Genomic DNA, 19,506 nt, shown 5'->3' with positions numbered 1-19,506 from the left:
CCCCCCACCCCCCCCCCCCCCCCCCCCACCCCCCCGCCAGCCCCCCGGCCCCAGCAGCTCTGTTTTTCAGTAGGTCCTACCCAAAAATTATGTTGGGGCAGCCAGGGGGGGGGTTGGCTGCCCCCAAATCCGTGGGGTAACCCCTGCCCCGGATGCGGGTACTGACTTTTCGGGGCATCCACCGCCTTTTTTTGGGGGGCACCAATTTTTTGGGGTGTCCACCCGCCTTTTTTGGCTGTTCCCGCCCTGCCAGCTGCAGGTCCAGTTGGCACCAGTCAAACCAGTCCAGGGTGCACAAGAAAAGGTCTCGGAGCCCCCCGAAGGCTGGGGAGGGGCGGGAGGTGGCGGCGGGTGACAACCCCCCTGCCGTTCCCATCCCAGTGTCCCCAAGGAGCGGGACGGTCCCAGGTGGGTACCACCACCCCGGGAAGGACGCAGCATCCCGGAGCATCCCCCATCCCGCACCCCGCACCCGTAGGAGCCGGCGCAGGCCTACGCTCGGCATCACCCATTCCGCTTCCTAGGATCCTAATGACTTTTCCAGGCTTTTTACTTTTTTTTTTAAAAAAAAAAAAAAAATCTTATTATTTATTTTATTTTTTTTTATTTTTTTTTTTTTTAAGAAGTAGGATTTCTTCCCTTTCCCCTCCCAGCCCCCAACCCCTGCACCGAACCCTCCTGCATTCCTGGGGCGGGCGGCCGGGGGCTGATGAGGTGGCATCGTCCCGTTCCTCCCCCCCCCCCCTCTTTTTTTTTTTTTTTTTTTTCCCTCCTCCTTCTCTCCATGCATATAAAAAAAAAAAAAAGAAAAAGAAAAAAAAAAATGACATTCTTTTCTTTTCTGTCATGCTGCAAAAATTAAAGACACATCTTCAGGCTGGAGCCCGGCCAGGGGTTTTCGAGTCGCCGAGGCATGATTGGAGGAGTCTTCGCCTGCAACGTGTCTCGGATGCATAGATACAGGGCCCCGAGAGCCGGCCAGCTGCTCCCCGCGCGCGCACGCGTGTCCCCGTGTGCATGCGTGTGCGCGCACGCGTGTGTGTGTGTGTGTGCGCGCAACCCCCACAGATAACTCCTCCTGGGGTGTGTGTGTGGTTTCTTTTTTTTTTTTCTTTTTCTTTGCATTTAATTGCAGGCTGGAAAAAAAGACCTGGAGAGGTCACCGGTGTGAGGGGGGGTGTGTGTGTGGTTTTTTTTTTTTTGCTCTTTCGACGTGTCTCTCCCCCCCCCCCCCCCCCGTTATTTCATTGTTAAAGTGCGTTGATTTATTTTTTCCTGTTTAAAAAAAAAAAAAAAAAAGAAATAATAAAGAAGTAACTCGGTGGGAGCTCCCACTCGGACGTGGTTTCCCCTGCTCCCAGTGCTCCCAGTGCTCCCAGTGTGCTGATGAGCCTGCATGGTGGGGAGGGGGCGGGCAAGCAGAGGTGTGAGGGCTGGACCCAGCTCTTGGCTCCCCCCCCTCCCCCTCCATCAAGCAAGCCCCCAAACCCCATTTCCCACCTTTTACCTAAAAATCACCCCTTAAAAGAAGGGGGGACCCCCTCCCGAGTGCCACATTGCCCTCGCAGGGCTCCTCCTCCTCCTCCCCCCCCCCCTGCCCCCCCCTTCCATCCCTGAGCTCCCGGCCCTGGTAAATACGTATATTTTTTTGGCGTGTAATTACACCCTCCCTAAAATTGCACGGTAGATTGTGGATTATTGTCAAGGAGCTTTTGCTTTTTCCAACCAACGTGGCTCCTTCAAATGTGGAAAGGCCGTGGAGGAGCGCCAAGGGGGGGGGGGGGGGGGGGGAGAGGGGAGCGGGACGGCCGGGAGGGAGAGGGTTGAAGAAAAGAAAGGGGAAAAAAAAAAAAAAATAAAAAAAGATGGAAAGAAAGGAGTGTGGGGGGGGGAGTGTGTGTGGTGGTGGTGGGGGAAAAATAAAGCGAGTGGTTCTTGGTGGTGTTTGGGGGTGTCTGTGGGTGGGGGTCCCGCGTGGGGATGCTCGGGGTGACTGGTGTGCGTGGCCTTCGCACTGGGTTTGGGGGTGGGGGGGGGTGGGGGGGGGGGGGTTGGTCCCGCTGCCCGAGGGTCCCGGTGGGGATGGGGGGGGGTGTCAGGGTGTCCCGACCCTGGGGATGGACAGTGGGGTTGGGGGGTCGCAGGTGGGAGCGGGTGTTTGCAGCGCCCTGACCCCCCCCCCCCCCCCCCCATCCCCATCCCCACCCCCTCCAAGTGCAGCACCCGGTGTCGCCGTGGCACCGGGGTCCCCAAAAGCGCCACGTGCCACATCGCCTGTCCCCACCCCGCCCCGGCCGCATCCAACCCCTCCTAACACCTCAGGATGTGCAACCCCCCCCCCCCCCCCCAAAATAAACCCCCCCACCCTCTGAAAATACCCCCCACCCCATCCCACCCCCCCCCCAGCATCCCCTTCCCATCCACCCCACCGCTCCCAGTCCCGCTTCGGGGACGGACACGCGTGTGCACGGCTGCGTATGCGTGTGCATGAACGGATGGCGGGGGGGGGGGGGGGGGGGAGAGTGGGGGTGGTGAGGGGGGGGGGGGGTGCGAGGGGTGCCCCCCGACTCGCTGGGTGCCGCTGATTGGCCGAGGGGCCGTCCAAAATTCCCCGGCGGCGATGGGTCCCACCTCTCCCCGCCGCCGCATCGTATATAAGGGGAGGCGAAGGAGTGGGCAAGGGCAGTAGGAAGTTTCTGCTGGGGTCTGGATTTGGAGCTCCAGAGTCGGATCGGCCCCGTATGACCCCAACCTAAGAACAAAAGAGACCCCAAAGAGTCTTACATGTCTAATATTTAGACATGTTCAGCTTTGTGGATTCTCGGTTACTGCTGTTGATAGCAGCGACTGTACTACTCACCCGCGGGCAAGGAGAAGAAGACAGTAAGTAGTCGGCGTCGGTGATGGTCCTCACCGCCGGGGGGATGCGGGGTGGCGGGGGGGACGGGGGGGACGGACGGGGTCGGGGTCGGGTGGCGTCTTCGACGCTTGGTCCCCACCGCCACGGGTTGGGGAAGGCTAAAGGGGCGGTTGGCGTGAACGTTGGCTTGAACGAGTTGGGGGAAATTAAGGAGAGGGAGGGAAAATTCTTAAAAAAAAAAAAAAATAAAAAAAATTAAAAAAACAAAAGAGGGGAAAAAGTGGGTTGAGGGGGATTTGGGTTGGGAGAGGGGTGTGAAGGGGTTTAGGGGTGGTGGTGGGGGGGGTCTCCGTGGCGGAGCGGAGAGTCGGGGCGCCCTGCCAAGAGCGGGGAGGGAGGGAAGGGTGGAGAGGAGCCGGCGGGGAAGGAGGGAGCCGGGGAAGAAGGGGAGGAGGAGGAGGAGGAGGAGGAAGGGAAGGGAAAGGAAAGGGGGGAAAGAGCGCGGGAGAGAGCGGCGAAGGGGGGGAGAGGAGGGGAGAAGAGGGGGGGGGGGGGCGGCCCCGGGATCTGCAAAAGCCATCAGGAAAGAATTAGAAAAAGTCTCGGATGATTCATAAGGAAAATGTTTCGGCTGCCTGTAAAGCCGGGGTTGGCCGCCCCGGCACGGGGGATGCTGCCCCACGGCCTCCCCGGGGGGGGGCTGCACCGGGGGACGGGGGCTCCGGGGGGACGGGGGCACGGCTGGGGTCACTTCCCCCCCCCCCCCCCCCAACTGCAGGGTCCCCCCTCCTGCGCCCCGCCGGGCTGCCTGCGCCTGTCACCTGCAGGCGTGGGGACACGGGGGGACCCTGGGACGGAGCCAGGCCTGGGGGGGGGCGGGGGGTGGGGGGGAAGGGGGGTTCCCTTCGTATTTTGCCCAATTTTGTCTTTTCTTTTTTTCTTTTATGCCCCTTTTTCTTTTTTTTTTTTTTTTTGGCACTTTGCATTTTGCATTTTACATTCTGTGTTTGACAATATCCATTCTGCATTTTGCCTTTCGCATTTTGCCTTTTTTGCATTTTGCAATATGCATATTTTTATTTTTATTTTATTTTATTTTATTGCCTTTTGCAATATGCATTTTGCCTTTTGCCTTTTTTTTTTTTTTTTTTTTTTTTCTCTCTCTCTCGTCGAGCAGGGGTGCATGGGGGTGCCCATGGGCCGGGACAGCCCCCCCACATCCCCTTCCGAGGATCCTTCCCCACCGTGGGGCCAGCCCCGGGCCCTGGCGCGCCGCCCTGCCCTCCCCACGCCAGCCCCCGCCTGCCTCCCCTCTCCGGACTCTTATTCCCCGATCCATCTGGCCTCATCCAGCCATATCCCGCAGCCGCCTGGATCTAATTTCAACCCAGACGTTGGGGCCAACCCACCCTGTCCCACTCATCCCATCGCAATCCCCATCCTCAGCCCCGTTCCCCCCCCCCCCCTCCCCCCCCACGGACGGCGGGGACCCCCGTGCCACCCCCCTGCCCGCCGCGGGGGTATTTGCCTTGGCCCCCATCCGCCGCGGGACGTAGCAACAGGCTGGAGGTTTTTGTTTAAATTCCAGCGTATGTGGGAAGAGTTTATTGTGGTGCTTTTCCTGTGTCACCGCGATGGGCTGATGAGAAACAGATGAAGGGAGAAACGCTGCAGGAGCAAGAAGGGGGGGTGGAGGGGGGGGGGAAGAGGGATGGAGGGAGAGGAGAGAGCAAGAGAAGAGCCCGTACGGGGGGCTGCCGCCGTGCCCCCTCCGCCCTCACGCTTCCCCCTGCCCTACCATTCTCTCCCAGTCCAAACTGGAAGCTGCATACAGGATGGGCTAACGTACAACGACAAGGATGTGTGGAAACCCGAACCCTGCCAGATCTGCGTCTGCGACAGCGGCAACATCCTCTGCGACGAGGTGATCTGCGAGGACACCTCCGACTGCCCCAACGCTGAGATCCCCTTCGGAGAGTGCTGCCCCATCTGTCCCGACACCGACGGTACCGTGTCGTGTCCCATTCCATACCCCCCCCCCCCCCACCCCCAGCCCAGGGCAGGCTGGTGGTCCCCAGGGAGCAGCGGGGCTGGATCCTGCCCTGGCTCAGCATCCTTCCCCCGGGGGTCGGGGCGGAGGGATGCGTTGGGGTTGAGTGGGGTGGTGGGTCACACTCAGCTCCTCTAAACGCCCATCCTTTCTCCCGCAGCCTCCCCCACCTACCCAGAAAGCGCTGGAGTAGAGGTAAGGGCTCTCTTGCCCTGTCGTTCCCCCCCCCCCCCCCCCCCCCCCGAAACCCCATGACATCTCCAACCTATTTTTGGAGAATCCCTTTTCTAACCACCCATCTCTCCCCAATAGGGTCCTAAAGGAGACACCGGCCCCAAAGGAGACAGGGTGGGTATCGCCCCCACAAGGTGTTGTCCCCCCCCGGTCCATGAGGACCCCCATCCCACTGGGGCTCACCCTCCTCTTCTCTCCCCCCAGGGACTCCCCGGCCCCCCTGGCAGAGATGGCATCCCTGGACAGCCTGGCCTCCCGGGACCCCCAGGCCCTCCAGGTCCTCCAGGCCTCGGCGGAGTGAGTATGGGGGGGTCCCCAGCCGTGCAGACCCCCGTGGGGGTACCCGCACCTCACTCACCCCCTGCTCTCCCTCCTGCCCGCAGAACTTCGCTCCTCAAATGTCTTATGGCTACGACGAGAAAGCCGGTGGCATGGCCGTGCCCGGCCCCATGGTGAGCACTGAGGGGGGGGCATGGGTCCCCATGGGGGGGGGACGGGGACACAGAGGGGATGGGGGAAGGTGTGAAGCTGGGCGAGGTGCCGGCAGAGCGTCCCGTACCGGCGGCGCTGAAGATGCTGCCAAGTGGTGGGAGGTGGGAGGGATGGGGAGGGATGCTGGGCCTGTGATGGGGTGATGGGGACAGGGAATGGGTGGCGATGGGGACAGGGAATGGGTGGCAATGGGGACAGGGATGGGGTGGGAGTGGGGACAGGGATGGGGTGGGAGTGGGGACAAAGATGGGGTGGCAATGGGGACAGGGAATGGGTGGCAATGGGGACAGGGATGGGGTGGTGATGGGGTGGCAACTGGGACAAGGATGGGATGGCAATAGGGTGGCAATGGGGACAGGGATGGGTGGTGATGAGGACAGGGATGGGGTAGCGATGGGGTGGCAATGGGGGAGACAGGAATGGGGTGGCAATGGGGACAGGGAATGAGTGGTGATGGGGACAGGGATGGGGTGGCAGTGGTGTGGCAGTGGTGTAGCAGTGTGGACAGGTATGGGGTGGTGATGGGGACAGGAGTAGAGTGGTGATGGGGACACGGATGAGGTGGTGATGGGGACAGCAATGGGATGGTGGTTGGGGTGTCAATGGGTACAGCAATGGGTGGCAATGGGGACAGGGAATGGTTGGTGATGGGGACGGGGATGGGGACAGGGTGACATGGCAGCCACTCATCACCACTTGCTGTTCTCCTTCCCAGGGTCCAGCTGGTCCCCGCGGTCTCCCCGGCCCTCCTGGCGCTCCTGTGAGTATCTCCTCCTCCCGTCTGGCTCCGGGGACGAGCAGCCCCAAGAGCCCCTTCGGTGGCGGGAGGCCGGGTGGGATGGGATGGGGTGAGGGCAGGACGGGGTGACCCACCCTTCCCGAGGGCTACGGAAACACATGGGGACGCGTGTCCCTGTGCCACCATACGGGGGGCACCACCGCTGCCAGAGGGGTCTTCAGGCCCAATCTTCTCATTTTCTAACCTGTTTTTTCCTTTTTTTTCCTCATTGACCCACAGGGTCCTCAAGGTTTCCAAGGTCCCCCCGGTGAACCCGGAGAGCCCGGTGCTTCTGTGAGTCCTGCCACCTCCTCCTCATGTCCCACGGGGATGGGGACAAAGCTGCCTGTTCTCAGCCCTGGCTGCGACCACATTGTCCCCACGCTGGGAAATCTTACCCGGGAGCTGTGGGAATGGGGCTGCTGGAGCTCGGCGCTGCCCAGCCTGGGTGGCAGGGTGACAAGGGACAGCCATCAACCCACAGCATCCTCATCCTTGCCCTGCATCTCTCCTAGGGTCCCATGGGTCCCCGTGGTCCAGCTGGCCCCCCTGGCAAGAACGGAGATGACGTAAGTGGCCTGTGGATGGGGTCTCTCCCCCACCCCTAATTGGGTGTGGGTCCTGCCAGCCCCCCCCCCCCAGGTGAGCAGGAGCTACCTGGCTTGGGGACGTGCCACCAACCTGCTGTCCTTCTTAGGGTGAAGCTGGAAAGCCCGGCCGTCCTGGAGAGCGCGGTCCCCCCGGCCCCCAGGTGAGATGCTCCCCACCGCGGGGACACAGGAGGGGACACCCCCACCTTGGCCTGCCCGGTGGCAAAGCAAGGATGTGACACCACTCCTTGGGGACAGGGGTAATGGGGTATGGGGACATTCCCCCTCCCCCCCCACCTCGAGCATCTCCATCACCACCTCTCCTTTTCTCCTAGGGTGCACGTGGTCTCCCAGGAACCGCTGGTCTGCCGGGCATGAAGGGTCACCGAGTGAGTCCCTCCTCCCATTCTCGCAAGATTTAGGGGAAGGGGGAGCCCAACCTCGCTGGGGGGGAGTCCTCTTCTGACCACCCCCTTCATCTTCTCTCTCCTGCTCTCCAGGGCTTCAGCGGTCTGGATGGTGCCAAGGGTGAGCCCGGTCCTGCTGGCCCCAAGGTGAGGAGCGGTGGCAGCGTCACCCGGTAAAGTCATCGCTGCTCCCTGTCCTGCGGAGTGGATCCCTCAATGTTGTCCTTTCTCCTAGGGCGAGCCCGGCAGCCCCGGCGAGAATGGTGCTCCTGGGCAGATGGTGAGTGCTGGCGTCCCTGGGGACCACGGTGGTGGTGGGGGAAATATGGCCTCGGCCAGCAAATGGGGATGGGGATGGGGGGCGAGAGGTGATGGGGAAACAGCTCACCCTCGGGGATGCTTCTCTAAGGATGCTCCAGGGAATGGGGTGGGAGGGGACTAAACCCCCTGGAAATGTCACTTGGGGCAAGAGCGGGGGGGGACAGGGAGGGCACAAGTATGGGAGGGGGTTCTGAAAGGGGAAAGTGGCTCTCTTGGTGACTCCAATGTGTCTTCTCCCCTTCCCCAGGGTCCTCGTGGGCTTCCCGGCGAGAGAGGCCGTCCCGGTCCTTCTGGCCCCGCTGTGAGTATCTGGTTTGGGCAGGACTGAGCATCCCCTGCTCCGGGGCGGTGGTGGTGGGGGGGCGCTGGGGACCACCTCTCCTGCCGGTGGCATCACTAACGGGTGTCTCCTCTCCCACAGGGTGCTCGTGGTAACGACGGTGCTCCCGGTGCTGCTGGTCCTCCCGTAAGTACCTGCCAAACCCACCCATCCTCCACCGGCACCCAGTGCCAGCTCCAGCTCCTCTGGAGGGAGATCCCATCCCAGCTCCACCCCGGCTGGGAGATCCTGGCCAAGGACCAGAGCTCTGCTGCCCTGAAAACTCCTCGGCATCAGCTGTGCGAGGTGGGATCGCTCCTCTGACACGTGCCCTCTCCCCCTTCTAGGGTCCAACTGGCCCCGCTGGTCCCCCCGGCTTCCCCGGTGCTGCTGGTGCTAAGGTAGGACCTGCCTGAGCATCTCCTCCCAGGTGGCTGAGAGAAACTGGTGGAAACTGGGAGCGTGGGGTGGGGGAGAAGGACCGAGCGTCGAATGGATTCCCCCACGTGGCCCAAAAATGAGAAAGCCTGAAGCGCCGTGGGCTCGCTGCTGCCTGGGACAGTGGGGCAGATGGGGGCGTCCCCAGCCAAGTCCCGGGGGCGTCTCTCCTGGCTTTGCCTCCATGGGAAAGGAGCTGCAGGTGGAGGGGGAAATCAGCCACGTCAGCCTTGTGCTCATGCCTCTTCCTCCCTCCTCTTCCTCCCCAGGGTGAAACAGGTCCCCAGGGAGCTCGTGGCAGCGAAGGTCCCCAAGGTGCCCGTGGTGAGCCCGGTCCCCCCGGCCCTGCTGGCGCTGCTGGTCCTGCTGTAAGTGGCATCCGACGACTCCTTGTCCTTCGGCCTCCTGTCCTGCCAGCCCCGGCATAACCCTCCTCCTCCTCCTCCTCTTTCTCTCCACAGGGCAACCCCGGTGCTGACGGTCAACCCGGTGCCAAGGGCGCAACCGTGAGTGTCCCTCGCCCCCCCGCCTGGCTCTGGGATGAGGGTCCGTGCTGCTCCCTCACCGCCTCCTCTGCCTCTTCTAGGGTGCTCCTGGCATTGCTGGCGCTCCCGGCTTCCCCGGTGCCCGCGGTCCCTCCGGACCCCAGGGTCCCAGCGGTGCCCCCGGTCCCAAGGGTAACACCGTAAGTATCCCCAGACACCTCCATCCGCCTCCTCCCGGGGTTGGATCCCTTCTTCTGCTCCACCAAGCTGCTGTCCCACCTGGAGGTGTCTCCTCTGGCATCCCTCCTGCAGGCACAGGATGGTGCTGGGGGCTGACGGATGCTGAGCATCCCTCCTGCTGCTGAGGGGCCGGGCAGGATGCGGCTCGGGGCTCTCTTTGCTCAGCAATCTGGTGTTAAACGGCTTTTCCCTCTTCTCTCCTCCCACCTCCAGGGTGAACCCGGTGCTCCAGGCAACAAGGGAGACACTGGTGCCAAAGGCGAACCCGTAAGTGGTCCCCCCTACACACACGTTTCCTCGGGGGCTCAGCCCCTCCTGGCTCCCGTGGGTGCTCCTGTGGGTGCTCATCCCTCCACCTCCTTCCCCAGGGTCCCGCTGGTGTCCAAGGTCCCCCCGGCCCAGCCGGCGAAGAAGGCAAGAGAGGAGCTCGTGGTGAGCCCGGCCCCGCTGGGCTTCCTGGCCCCGCCGGCGAACGTGTGAGTAGGATCAGTCCCTGTCCCATCCCTGCCACGTCCCTGTCCCCATCCCTCTCCTCCTCCCATCTTCCGACGTCCAGCGGCTGAGCCTCATGGGTGCTCGGGGACAGGCAACCACCACTGTGGTGACATCCCCGGCCCCTTCCAATGCCCCGCCGAGGTCCCCAGTGGAGCATCTCAGCTGGGACACCAGGCTGCTCCCGCTGGTGGCCGGGTGCCACATCAGCACGGCCCTTCCCTGCGCCCCCAAAGCCCCTGAGGTCACCCCGTGTCTCCACGCTGACCCCTCTCCTGTCCCCCGCAGGGTGCTCCCGGCAGCCGTGGTTTCCCTGGCGCTGATGGCATGGCCGGTCCCAAGGTAGGTGCCCACATCTCCCTCCTGCCCATCCGGGCCAGAAAACCGTGTCCTCAACGGGGCAGTGGGGACACCGTTGCGTTTGTCACCCATCCCCACATGGTGGTGAAACTGTCTCTGTGCCACTGCCACCTCCGGTGACACGGCTCCGGTCCCCATCCCCGGATGATGTCCTGCAACTGGGGTAACCTCTGTCCCCTCTCCCACTTCTCCCCAGGGTCCCCCCGGCGAGCGTGGCTCCCCCGGCCCCGTTGGCCCCAAAGGATCTCCTGGTGAAGCTGGACGCCCCGGGGAACCCGGTCTCCCCGGTGCCAAGGTGAGCGCGGCGGGGTGGCGGGCACGGTGGCAGGGGTGGCTACGAGGAGCAGCAAGCCACGGCCAGCACGGCCACCACGCTGCGGGGATGGACGCCGCGCTCCGTGCCGGCGGAGAAGCTGTTTGCCGGGATGCTCACCTTGGCCGGAGCATCTTTTTGGAGCTCTTGAGCAACTAACCCGTCTCCCGCTCCCTCGCAGGGTCTGACTGGAAGCCCTGGGAGCCCCGGTCCCGACGGCAAGACTGGTCCCCCCGTAAGTTGTCCCCGCCGATGCCCCTCTCCTCCCTTGGCCCGCCACGGGCTCCGCTAACGGGATGCTCTCTTCCCCCCACCCCCCACCCCATAATAGGGTCCCGCTGGTCAAGACGGCCGCCCCGGCCCCCCCGGCCCCCCCGGAGCCAGAGGTCAAGCCGGCGTGATGGGTTTCCCCGGTCCCAAAGGTGCTGCGGTGAGTGTTGAACAGGAGCCGCGGCCCCCGGTGAGGGGGGGGCGTTGCTGGAGGTGCTGTTGCCCGGTGGACGCGGGAGTCCCGGTCCGTGAGGGCTTCCCCCTCGCTGGGCACGGCCACCACTCAGGACAGTGGCTGCGGGTGGGCACGTGGCTCCCGTGGAGCAGGTACCCAAGGGGGGGTGGCTCAGGGGATGTGTCCCCCCCCCACCCCGGGGCGGGCGGCGCCGGTGCATCCTCCAGCCCGGCCGAGCCTGCAGGCTCGTGCCCATCGGTGTCACGATGTTGCCACGGGTCTCAGCCTGCTCTTCTTGCTTTCAGGGTGAGCCCGGCAAACCCGGCGAGAGAGGTGCTCCTGGTCCCCCCGGCGCTGTTGTAAGTATTCACCGCAGCCCGGTCACACCCCGGTGGGGGTTCGGCAGGGAGCTTTGCCCCGGCGTGGGGCTGGGATGGGATGTGGGGCGGCCGAGCCGGGGCCGGGGAAGGCTCCAAGGTGGAGGATGGCAGCGGCTTGGGGTGGCTGGACTCCAGCCCCGGTGGCGGCCGGCGGCCTTGGAGTGGGGACAGCGGGGAGGTGACGTGGCCGCGGACAGCTCGCCGCGGCTTCTCCCGTCCTTCGAAGGATGCCGCGGCCGCATCCAGCCCCGCACCTTGTTCCCGGGGGGACGGGGGGGTGGTGCAGAGTCCCGCGGGGGCATCGCTGGGCTGACGGTGGGGGGCTGTGCTCTGAGCACCCTCTTCTCCCTCTCCCACAGGGTGCTGCTGGCAAAGACGGTGAAGCTGGTGCCCAAGGTCCCCCTGGCCCTACCGTGAGTATCAGCACACTTGGCCACCCGTAGCCACACTTGGCCACCAGAGAAGGGGCTCAGGAGCCAACCATCCCCCACTCACGCTTATCCCCTCTCCCCCAGGGTCCCGCTGGAGAAAGAGGTGAACAAGGTCCCGCCGGTGCTCCTGGCTTCCAGGTGAGGGATGTCCCCTTCCCACGCGAGGGGACAAACCCTCCAGGGTGGGGGTGACGTTGCCCCTTTCCTCGTCCCCTCTGGTCACCCACCTCCCCGTGGTGTCTCAGCCTTCCTCTTCTTCCTCCCCAGGGTCTGCCGGGTCCCGCTGGCCCCCCCGGTGAGGCCGGCAAGCCCGGTGAGCAGGTGAGTGTGGGCGAGCACGGCGGTGGCGTGGCACCGTCCCTGTCCCCTCCCCATCGCCCCTCTCCCAGCCGGGGCTGGGGGCTGCCTGTGGGGGGGCCCTCAGCGCACCCCGGGGCGATGCGCTCCGTGCAGCCTCTCCCCCTGGAAGCAGCGGGGACCCCCTCCCTCTCCATCCCTGGGGGTGTCCGGGGGGGTCCCTCCGCCTGTCCCCAGGGCCACCCCTTCCCTCCCTGACTCTGTACCCTCTCCCTCCGGCACAGGGTGTCCCCGGAGATGCCGGTGCCCCCGGTCCCGCCGGCGCCAGGGTAAGTTGAACCCCACCTGCTCCCCAGCCGACTCTCGGCACCCCCCCGGTGCCCACCGCCCCCCTGACGGCCTCGGCCCCTCTTCTGCCTCCCCTCCCCAGGGCGAGAGAGGTTTCCCCGGTGAACGCGGCGTCCAAGGTCCCCCCGGTCCCCAAGGTCCTCGTGGTGCTAACGGTGCTCCCGGTAACGATGGTGCTAAGGTAGGTGCGAGGTCCGGGCTCCGCGGTGGGTTGGGACGGTCCGGGTGACGGGTGACCACCCGCGGCCGGTGGCTTTTGGGGTGCAGATGTAAAGGAGGGGAGTGGGTTTGGCTTCACCCCCTTTTGCCGGGGATGGAACTGAAGCCGGGAAGGGCGTTGCTGTGCCGAGGAAGCGCCGGGATCTCATTAACGGCTGTTTTCTCTCTCTCTCACCCAGGGTGATGCTGGTGCTCCCGGTGCCCCCGGGAACCAAGGCCCCCCCGGTCTGCAGGGTATGCCCGGAGAGCGTGGTGCTGCCGGCCTGCCAGGCGCCAAGGGTGACAGAGTACGTGTCCCCCCAAATCCTCCTGTCCCCCCTTGATCCTCTGCTCCCCGTCATCCCCGTGCCCCCTCCATCGTCCGCTCGGCGCTGGATGTGCTCCCCCTAAGCCAAGGCTGGTGGGCAGCAACCCCCGCGGGAGGGGATGCTCAGTGCCACCTCCGTCCCCATCCCTTGGGGACAGTCCCTGGGAGCTGAGCCCCACTCTTCCCCCGGAGCCCGGGAGGAGGAGGAGGAGGAGGATGGTCCCAGCCTCTCCCGGGGAGGGTGAAGACCCAGAGGTGCCTCAGTGCTGCTGTGCAGAAGGGAGAGGGAAGGGGGGGGTGACCCTCCTGGAGGTGACATCCCCAGGTAAGCCTCCATCATCTGCCTCTCCCAGGGCGACCCCGGTCCCAAAGGTGCTGACGGCGCTCCTGGCAAAGACGGTCTCCGAGGTCTGACCGGCCCCATCGGCCCCCCCGGCCCCGCTGGTGCTCCCGGTGACAAGGTAGGGCCACCCCCCGGCTGGACACTGCACCGGGGACCCATGTGTCCTGGTCCCCACTGCTACCTCCTCGCCACAACCTTGACCTCCTTTGTTTTTTTGGTTTTCCTCCCCTTTTCCAGGGTGAAGCTGGTCCCCCCGGTCCTGCTGGTCCCACTGGTGCCCGTGGTGCTCCTGTAAGTGTCCCCCCACCCTGGCTAATGGCCCTGCCGTGGGTGACCATCCTTCGGTGGCCACGGGTGGCCATCCTCTGCCTGGGGTGACACCCTTCTCGCCGTCTCTCCTAGGGTGACCGTGGCGAGCCCGGTCCTCCCGGTCCTGCTGGATTTGCTGGCCCCCCCGTAAGTGTGATGGCCTCTCTCCTCCCTGCCCTGGGGGCCTGATCCTGCCCCGCTGGGGTGATTGCTGAGCCCCCCCCCCCCCACCTGGCTCACCCCACTCCGCTCTCCCGCAGGGTGCCGACGGCCAGCCTGGTGCTAAAGGTGAAACTGGTGATGCTGGAGCCAAGGGTGATGCCGGTCCCCCCGGCCCTGCCGGCCCCACTGGTGCTCCTGGCCCCGCCGTAAGTTGCCCCCCCCCCCACCCCCTCTACCCCTTCGGGGTCCATCCCCACGGCGCAGCTCACCCCTCTCCTCCTCTTCTTCCTCCTCCGCAGGGTGCTGTTGGTGCTCCTGGTCCCAAAGGTGCTCGCGGTAGCGCTGGACCCCCTGTAAGTCCTGGTTTCATGGTGGGGAGGGCGGTTTGGGGTCCCCAGGGGACCCCCCCAGGCAAAAAACACCCCAAAAGTGGCTTAACCCCTGCTGTGTCTCACTCCATCCCCCCCACACCGTGGGGCAGAGGGCAGCTGAGGCGCTTCCAGCCCTGCACCCCCAAAACCCTCTCGGGGGACGGCATCGACCTGGGGTGGCTTCATCCCATGGAGATGGGATGGAGCAGAGGGGAAACGGTGTGTGTGGGGGGGGTTACCTTTATCCCCTCCCCCCCGGCCCCCGAAATCAGCCCCAGCTCCCTCCTGGACGGACGCTTTCCTCCTGGCCACCAGCCCCGGGGCTCCCTGCAGTGGCCCCCAGCCAGGGGACTGTCCCCTGGAGCCGCTCCACGGCGGGGGCAGGTGATGCTTGGACGCGGTCCCTGGTGACTTCAGCTTTTCTCCCTTCCAGGGTGCTACTGGTTTCCCTGGTGCTGCTGGAAGAGTTGGTCCCCCCGGCCCCTCTGTGAGTACCACCCCCCCCTCCAGTGGGGCGAGAAGTTGGGGGGTCATGGGGTGGGGGTGGGAGGCGGCTACTGGTGATGGGGGGGGGGGACGTGGGACGGGAGGTGCTGGGCACCCATCCAGGCCACTCCACGTGGCCGCCTTGTCCCAGTTGGCACTGGGACACCCCTGGCTGCCCTTCAGCTGGCAGCTGGGGGGGGTCCCGGGCTGCTGCTTCATGGCATCGCCTCCCTCCGCACGCAGGGAAACATCGGCCTCCCCGGCCCCCCCGGCCCCAGCGGGAAGGAAGGTGGCAAAGGACCCCGTGGTGAAACTGGCCCCGCTGGCCGCCCTGGTGAGCCTGGCCCCGCTGGCCCCCCCGGCCCCCCCGGCGAGAAGGGCTCTCCCGGCGCTGACGGCCCCATCGTAAGTCACCCCCCCCCCCAGTCGGACCCCCTCCACGGAGTCGGGGATGCTGAGCAGCATGGTGCTCCCCCCTCAGCCCGGCATCCCTCGGCCGTCCCCTCCATCGGGAGGGTGGCCCCCGCCGCTGCCACCACCCTGAGGTGGCGTTTGTCCCCGCAGGGCGCTCCCGGCACCCCCGGACCCCAAGGTATCGCCGGCCAGCGCGGTGTCGTCGGTCTCCCCGGACAGAGAGGCGAGAGAGGCTTCCCTGGGCTGCCCGGCCCCTCTGTGAGTAGCCGGGGGGCAAGATGATGCTGGGACCCCCCCCCAGGGTCCGACTCACCCCTGCGGCCCCCACTGCTGGGGCGCCGGGGGGGGAAAGATGCTCACCGGTGTCTGATGTCCCCCTGTCCTCTCCCCTCCGCAGGGTGAACCCGGCAAGCAAGGTCCCTCCGGTTCCCCCGGCGAGCGCGGTCCTCCCGGCCCCATGGGCCCCCCCGGCCTGGCTGGACCCCCCGGTGAAGCTGGACGTGAGGTGAGCGGCCGTGGGCAACCATCGGTGGTGGGGGGACACGGACCTTCAGCCGGCGACCTTGGGTTGGCTGCGCTGAGGACTTGCCAACTCGTGGCACCCGTGGATGCTGCCGTAGTCGGTGCACGGCCGGGCCCGCGGTGGGCTGAGCGGGGACGGTGCCATCCAGACCCTCGTTAGCCCCCGCCTGCCCTAACGAGGGGGTCTTTGCTGCTCCGTAGGGTTCTCCCGGTGCTGAAGGTGCCCCCGGTCGCGACGGTGCTGCTGGTCCCAAGGTGAGTGGGCTGGTGAGGGGGGCGCGGGAGGGGGCGACGGGGCTGCACTGGTCCACACTGACCGCTCCTCTTCCTCTTCCTCTTCCTCCTCCTCCTCCTCCTCACAGGGTGACCGTGGTGAGACCGGCCCCGCCGGCCCCCCTGGTGCTCCCGGTGCCCCCGGTGCCCCCGGCCCCGTTGGTCCTGCTGGCAAGAACGGAGATCGTGGTGAGACCGTAAGTGATGCTCTGCCCAGCGTGGCTCCCCCGCACCCCCCCCCGCACCCCTCCCCGGCCCAGGGCTCACCCCGGGTTCCACCCAAGGACCGATCCTGCAATCCTTGCGGCGGGTCCATCCTGGACCTCCATCCTGGAGGAGCTTCCCCTGGATGCCACCGCCCCGCTCAGGGCGATGCTGCCCTGAGCCAGTGGCAGCAGAAGGCAGAAGATGCTCTAACCTGTCCCCTTTTCTCCTGTCTCAGGGTCCCCAAGGTCCCGCTGGCCCCCCTGGTCCTGCTGGTGCTCGTGGTCCTGCTGTAAGTTGATGTTCTCCTCCATCCTCCTTGGTGCTTCTGTGCCCCTGTGTGGGCGCGGGGGCAGTGGCTGCCCTGGACCCTGTTGAACACATCTTCCTCTTCCTCCTCCTCCTCCAGGGCCCACAAGGTCCCCGTGGTGACAAAGGTGAAACCGGTGAACAGGGTGACAGAGGCATGAAGGGTCACAGAGGCTTCTCCGGTCTCCAGGGCCCACCTGGTCCTCCTGTAAGTCCCATGGGGTGGCTGTGGCCCCGGGTGCTGCCCCACATCCCCGCAGCAGAGCGAGATGCTGATGGCGCTTCTCCTCGTTCCTTGCTTTGCACAGGGCTCTCCTGGTGAACAAGGTCCTTCTGGTGCTTCTGGTCCCGCCGGTCCAAGAGTAAGTCCTCAGCTGAGCCACGACCTCCAGCCAGGGCTGGAGCATCCTGGGGGGAGCAGGGGGGAGAGGGTCCCCACCGCAGGGCTGTGTCCTGCTGTCACCAGGTTTCTCACGGGGACGTTGGTTGGGGCTGGAGGGGACGACTCTGCCCGGGCAGGATGGCCGTGCTCACCCCTTCTCCTCTCCCGCAGGGTCCTCCCGGCTCCGCTGGTGCTGCCGGCAAAGACGGTCTCAACGGGCTGCCCGGCCCCATCGGCCCCCCCGGCCCCCGCGGTCGCACCGGTGATGTCGGCCCCGTTGTATGTATCAGCTCCTCTGCCTCTGCCTGCCCAGAGCCGCCTGCCTTCATCTCCTGCTCACCATCCTCCTCCTCCTCCTCCTCCCGCAGGGTCCCCCCGGCCCCCCCGGCCCCCCTGGTCCTCCCGGTCCCCCCAGCGGCGGCTTCGACTTCAGCTTCCTGCCCCAGCCGCCCCAGGAGAAGGCCCACGATGGTGGGCGCTACTACCGAGCCGACGACGCCAACGTGATGCGCGACCGGGACCTGGAGGTTGACACCACCCTCAAGAGCCTGAGCCAACAGATCGAGAACATCCGCAGCCCCGAGGGAACCCGCAAAAACCCTGCCCGTACCTGCCGCGACCTGAAGATGTGCCACGGCGACTGGAAGAGCGGTCAGTGTCCCCAGCAGTCCCTGCGTCTCTCTGGGATGCTCTCACCTCCATCCCTCTGTGCCTTCTACCTGCTCCTCACCTCCATCCTTCCTCCGTCCCCCCTGGTTGATCCTCACCTTCATTCCTCCGTCCTGTCTCTCATGGCTGCTCTCACCTCCATCCTTTACCTCCTGTGGCTGCTCCTCACCTCCAACCCTCTTACCTTCTCCTCACCTCCATCCTCCATCCCTTCATCATTTTTCACAGCTGCGCCTCACCTCCTTCCTCTGTTCCTCATGGCTGTTGCTCAACTCCATGCTCCACCCCTCAGATCCCTCCTACCTGCTCCTCTCCTTCCTCCTGCATTGCTCATGGCTGCTCCTCACCTCCACCTTCCATCCCTTCATCCTCCATCTCTCACAGCTGCCCCTCACCTATCCCTTCATCCTCTGCCCCTCCCACTTGCTCCTCACCTTGCATCCTCCACGCTTGCTCCTCACTTCCATCGTCCTTCCTCCATGCCTGCTCCTCACCTCCAGCTTCCTTCCTCCATGCCTGCTCCTCACCTCCAGCTTCCTTCCTCCATGCCTGCTCCTCACCTCCAGCTTCCATCCTCCATGCCTGTTCCTCACCTCCAGCTTCCATCCTCCATGCCTGCTCCTCACCTCCAGCTTCCATCCTCCATGCCTGCTCCTCACCTCCAGCTTCCATCTCCCATGCCTACTCCTCACCTGCATCCTCCATGCCTGCTCCTAACCTCCAGCCTCCATCCATCATGGCCACCCGCCTCCCTCCCCGCTCCCTGACTCCCCTCCCTCTGCCCCGCAGGCGAATACTGGATCGACCCCAACCAAGGCTGCAACCTGGACGCCATCAAGGTCTACTGTAACATGGAGACAGGCGAGACGTGCGTCTACCCCACCCAGGCCACCATCGCCCAGAAGAACTGGTACCTCAGCAAGAACCCCAAGGAGAAGAAGCACATCTGGTTCGGCGAGACGATGAGCGATGGCTTCCAGGTGAGTAGAGGGATGACGAGGGGGGAGACGACTGGGATGGACAACCGGCTCTGCGGTGCCTAACTCCTCTTCTCTGGCAGTTCGAGTATGGTGGTGAGGGCTCCAACCCAGCCGACGTCGCCATCCAGCTGACCTTCCTCCGCCTGATGTCCACTGAGGCCGCCCAGAACATCACCTACCACTGCAAGAACAGCGTCGCCTACATGGACCAGGACACCGGCAACCTGAAGAAGGCCCTTCTCCTCCAAGGTGCCAACGAGATTGAGATCAGGGCTGAAGGCAACAGCCGCTTCACCTACGGCGTCACCGAAGACGGTTGCACGGTGAGTGGTCCAGGGGACGGTCGCGGTGGTTGGCGGTGATGGTGGGTACGTGTTATGGGGATGGGGCTGATCCTGACCTCCCCACAGAGTCACACCGGCGCTTGGGGCAAGACAGTCATCGAGTACAAGACGACAAAGACCTCTCGCCTGCCCATCATCGATTTGGCTCCCATGGACGTTGGCGCTCCAGACCAGGAATTCGGCATCGACATCGGCCCCGTCTGCTTCTTGTAAACCGGACGCCCCACGCGTAACAGGAGAGAGTAATAATAATAATAATAATAATAATAAAAAAAAAAACAGCCAAAAAAAAAGGAGAAAATTTCACATGGACTTGAATTTGTGTCGGTTTCTATCCAGCGTCTCGAAAACTATTTGCGTTTCCATAAAAGAAAAACCTAAAAAAAAAAAAAAACAAAAAAACAACAAAACAAAAACCCAAAAAAGCATTAAACCAAAAAAAAAAAAATAAAAAAAAATAAATGACTTTTCAAACAAAATCACCAGGAAGTGGGTTCGCTTGCTTGCCCTCCTCTCCTCCTCCTCCTCCTCCTCCTCCTCCTCCTCCTCCTCCTCCTCCTCCTCCTCCTCGGGGTCGGGCGCTCCGCAGCCCCGAAGACGGCGCAGCTCCGCTCACCGAAAGCGGCGCCGCGGCCGTGCCGAGCCCCCCCCCCCCCCTCCCCGCCGCGGTGCCGCCCCCCCCCACCCCCCCCTCAACCCGGAGCGCCGGGACCCGCCGACCCCCCCCCCCCCCTTTCCGCCGCCCTTTCCCCGCTGCCCCCTCTGCTTCTTGCATCTCATTAGGATATTAATTTTTTTTAATTTTTTTTGCTGCGAGGAAGATGTTTAACTCTCGGGTATAATTTGCTTTTGTTGTTTTCTCTTTCTCTCTTCCCCCCGCCCTCCTTGGGTTTTTGGATTTTTAGTTGTTGGTGGTGTTGTTTGTTTTCTTC

At 64.4% G+C, this 19,506-nt stretch overlaps 1 protein-coding gene and 1 long non-coding RNA gene across 2 annotated transcripts; both read left to right on the top strand.

Annotated features, from left to right (window-relative positions):
• Positions 1 to 5,406: 5,406 nt before the first annotated feature.
• On the top strand, positions 5,407 to 6,397 carry LOC309684749. Its single transcript, XR_014270335.1, has 3 exons — positions 5,407 to 5,441; positions 5,528 to 5,596; positions 6,352 to 6,397. It is a non-coding gene; the product is annotated as an uncharacterized lncRNA (long non-coding RNA).
• A 581-nt stretch (positions 6,398 to 6,978) lies between these two features.
• On the top strand, positions 6,979 to 19,002 carry COL1A1 (collagen type I alpha 1 chain; the record flags this gene model as incomplete). The annotated part of the gene is made up of 42 exons (XM_082500610.1): positions 6,979 to 6,983; positions 7,112 to 7,165; positions 7,505 to 7,558; positions 7,647 to 7,691; positions 7,980 to 8,033; positions 8,154 to 8,198; positions 8,399 to 8,452; positions 8,759 to 8,857; positions 8,951 to 8,995; positions 9,076 to 9,166; positions 9,428 to 9,481; positions 9,583 to 9,690; positions 9,995 to 10,048; positions 10,263 to 10,361; positions 10,561 to 10,614; positions 10,711 to 10,809; positions 11,130 to 11,183; positions 11,564 to 11,617; positions 11,720 to 11,773; positions 11,903 to 11,956; positions 12,217 to 12,261; positions 12,363 to 12,461; positions 12,679 to 12,786; positions 13,160 to 13,267; positions 13,387 to 13,440; positions 13,552 to 13,605; positions 13,719 to 13,826; positions 13,920 to 13,973; positions 14,425 to 14,478; positions 14,721 to 14,882; positions 15,042 to 15,149; positions 15,289 to 15,396; positions 15,615 to 15,668; positions 15,776 to 15,883; positions 16,129 to 16,182; positions 16,300 to 16,407; positions 16,508 to 16,561; positions 16,753 to 16,860; positions 16,950 to 17,232; positions 18,040 to 18,230; positions 18,311 to 18,553; positions 18,641 to 19,002. 42 exons carry the CDS (start codon positions 6,979 to 6,981, stop codon positions 18,785 to 18,787), a joined length of 3,642 nt encoding a protein of 1,213 aa, XP_082356736.1. The 3' UTR covers positions 18,788 to 19,002.
• Positions 19,003 to 19,506: the final 504 nt, after the last annotated feature.

This window comes from Vanellus vanellus, assembly GCF_965231255.1.
Source record: "Vanellus vanellus genome assembly, contig: HAP1_SCAFFOLD_1428, whole genome shotgun sequence".
Lineage (NCBI taxonomy): Eukaryota > Metazoa > Chordata > Aves > Charadriiformes > Charadriidae > Vanellus > Vanellus vanellus.
This window is presented reverse-complemented; position numbering and strand designations above follow the sequence as displayed.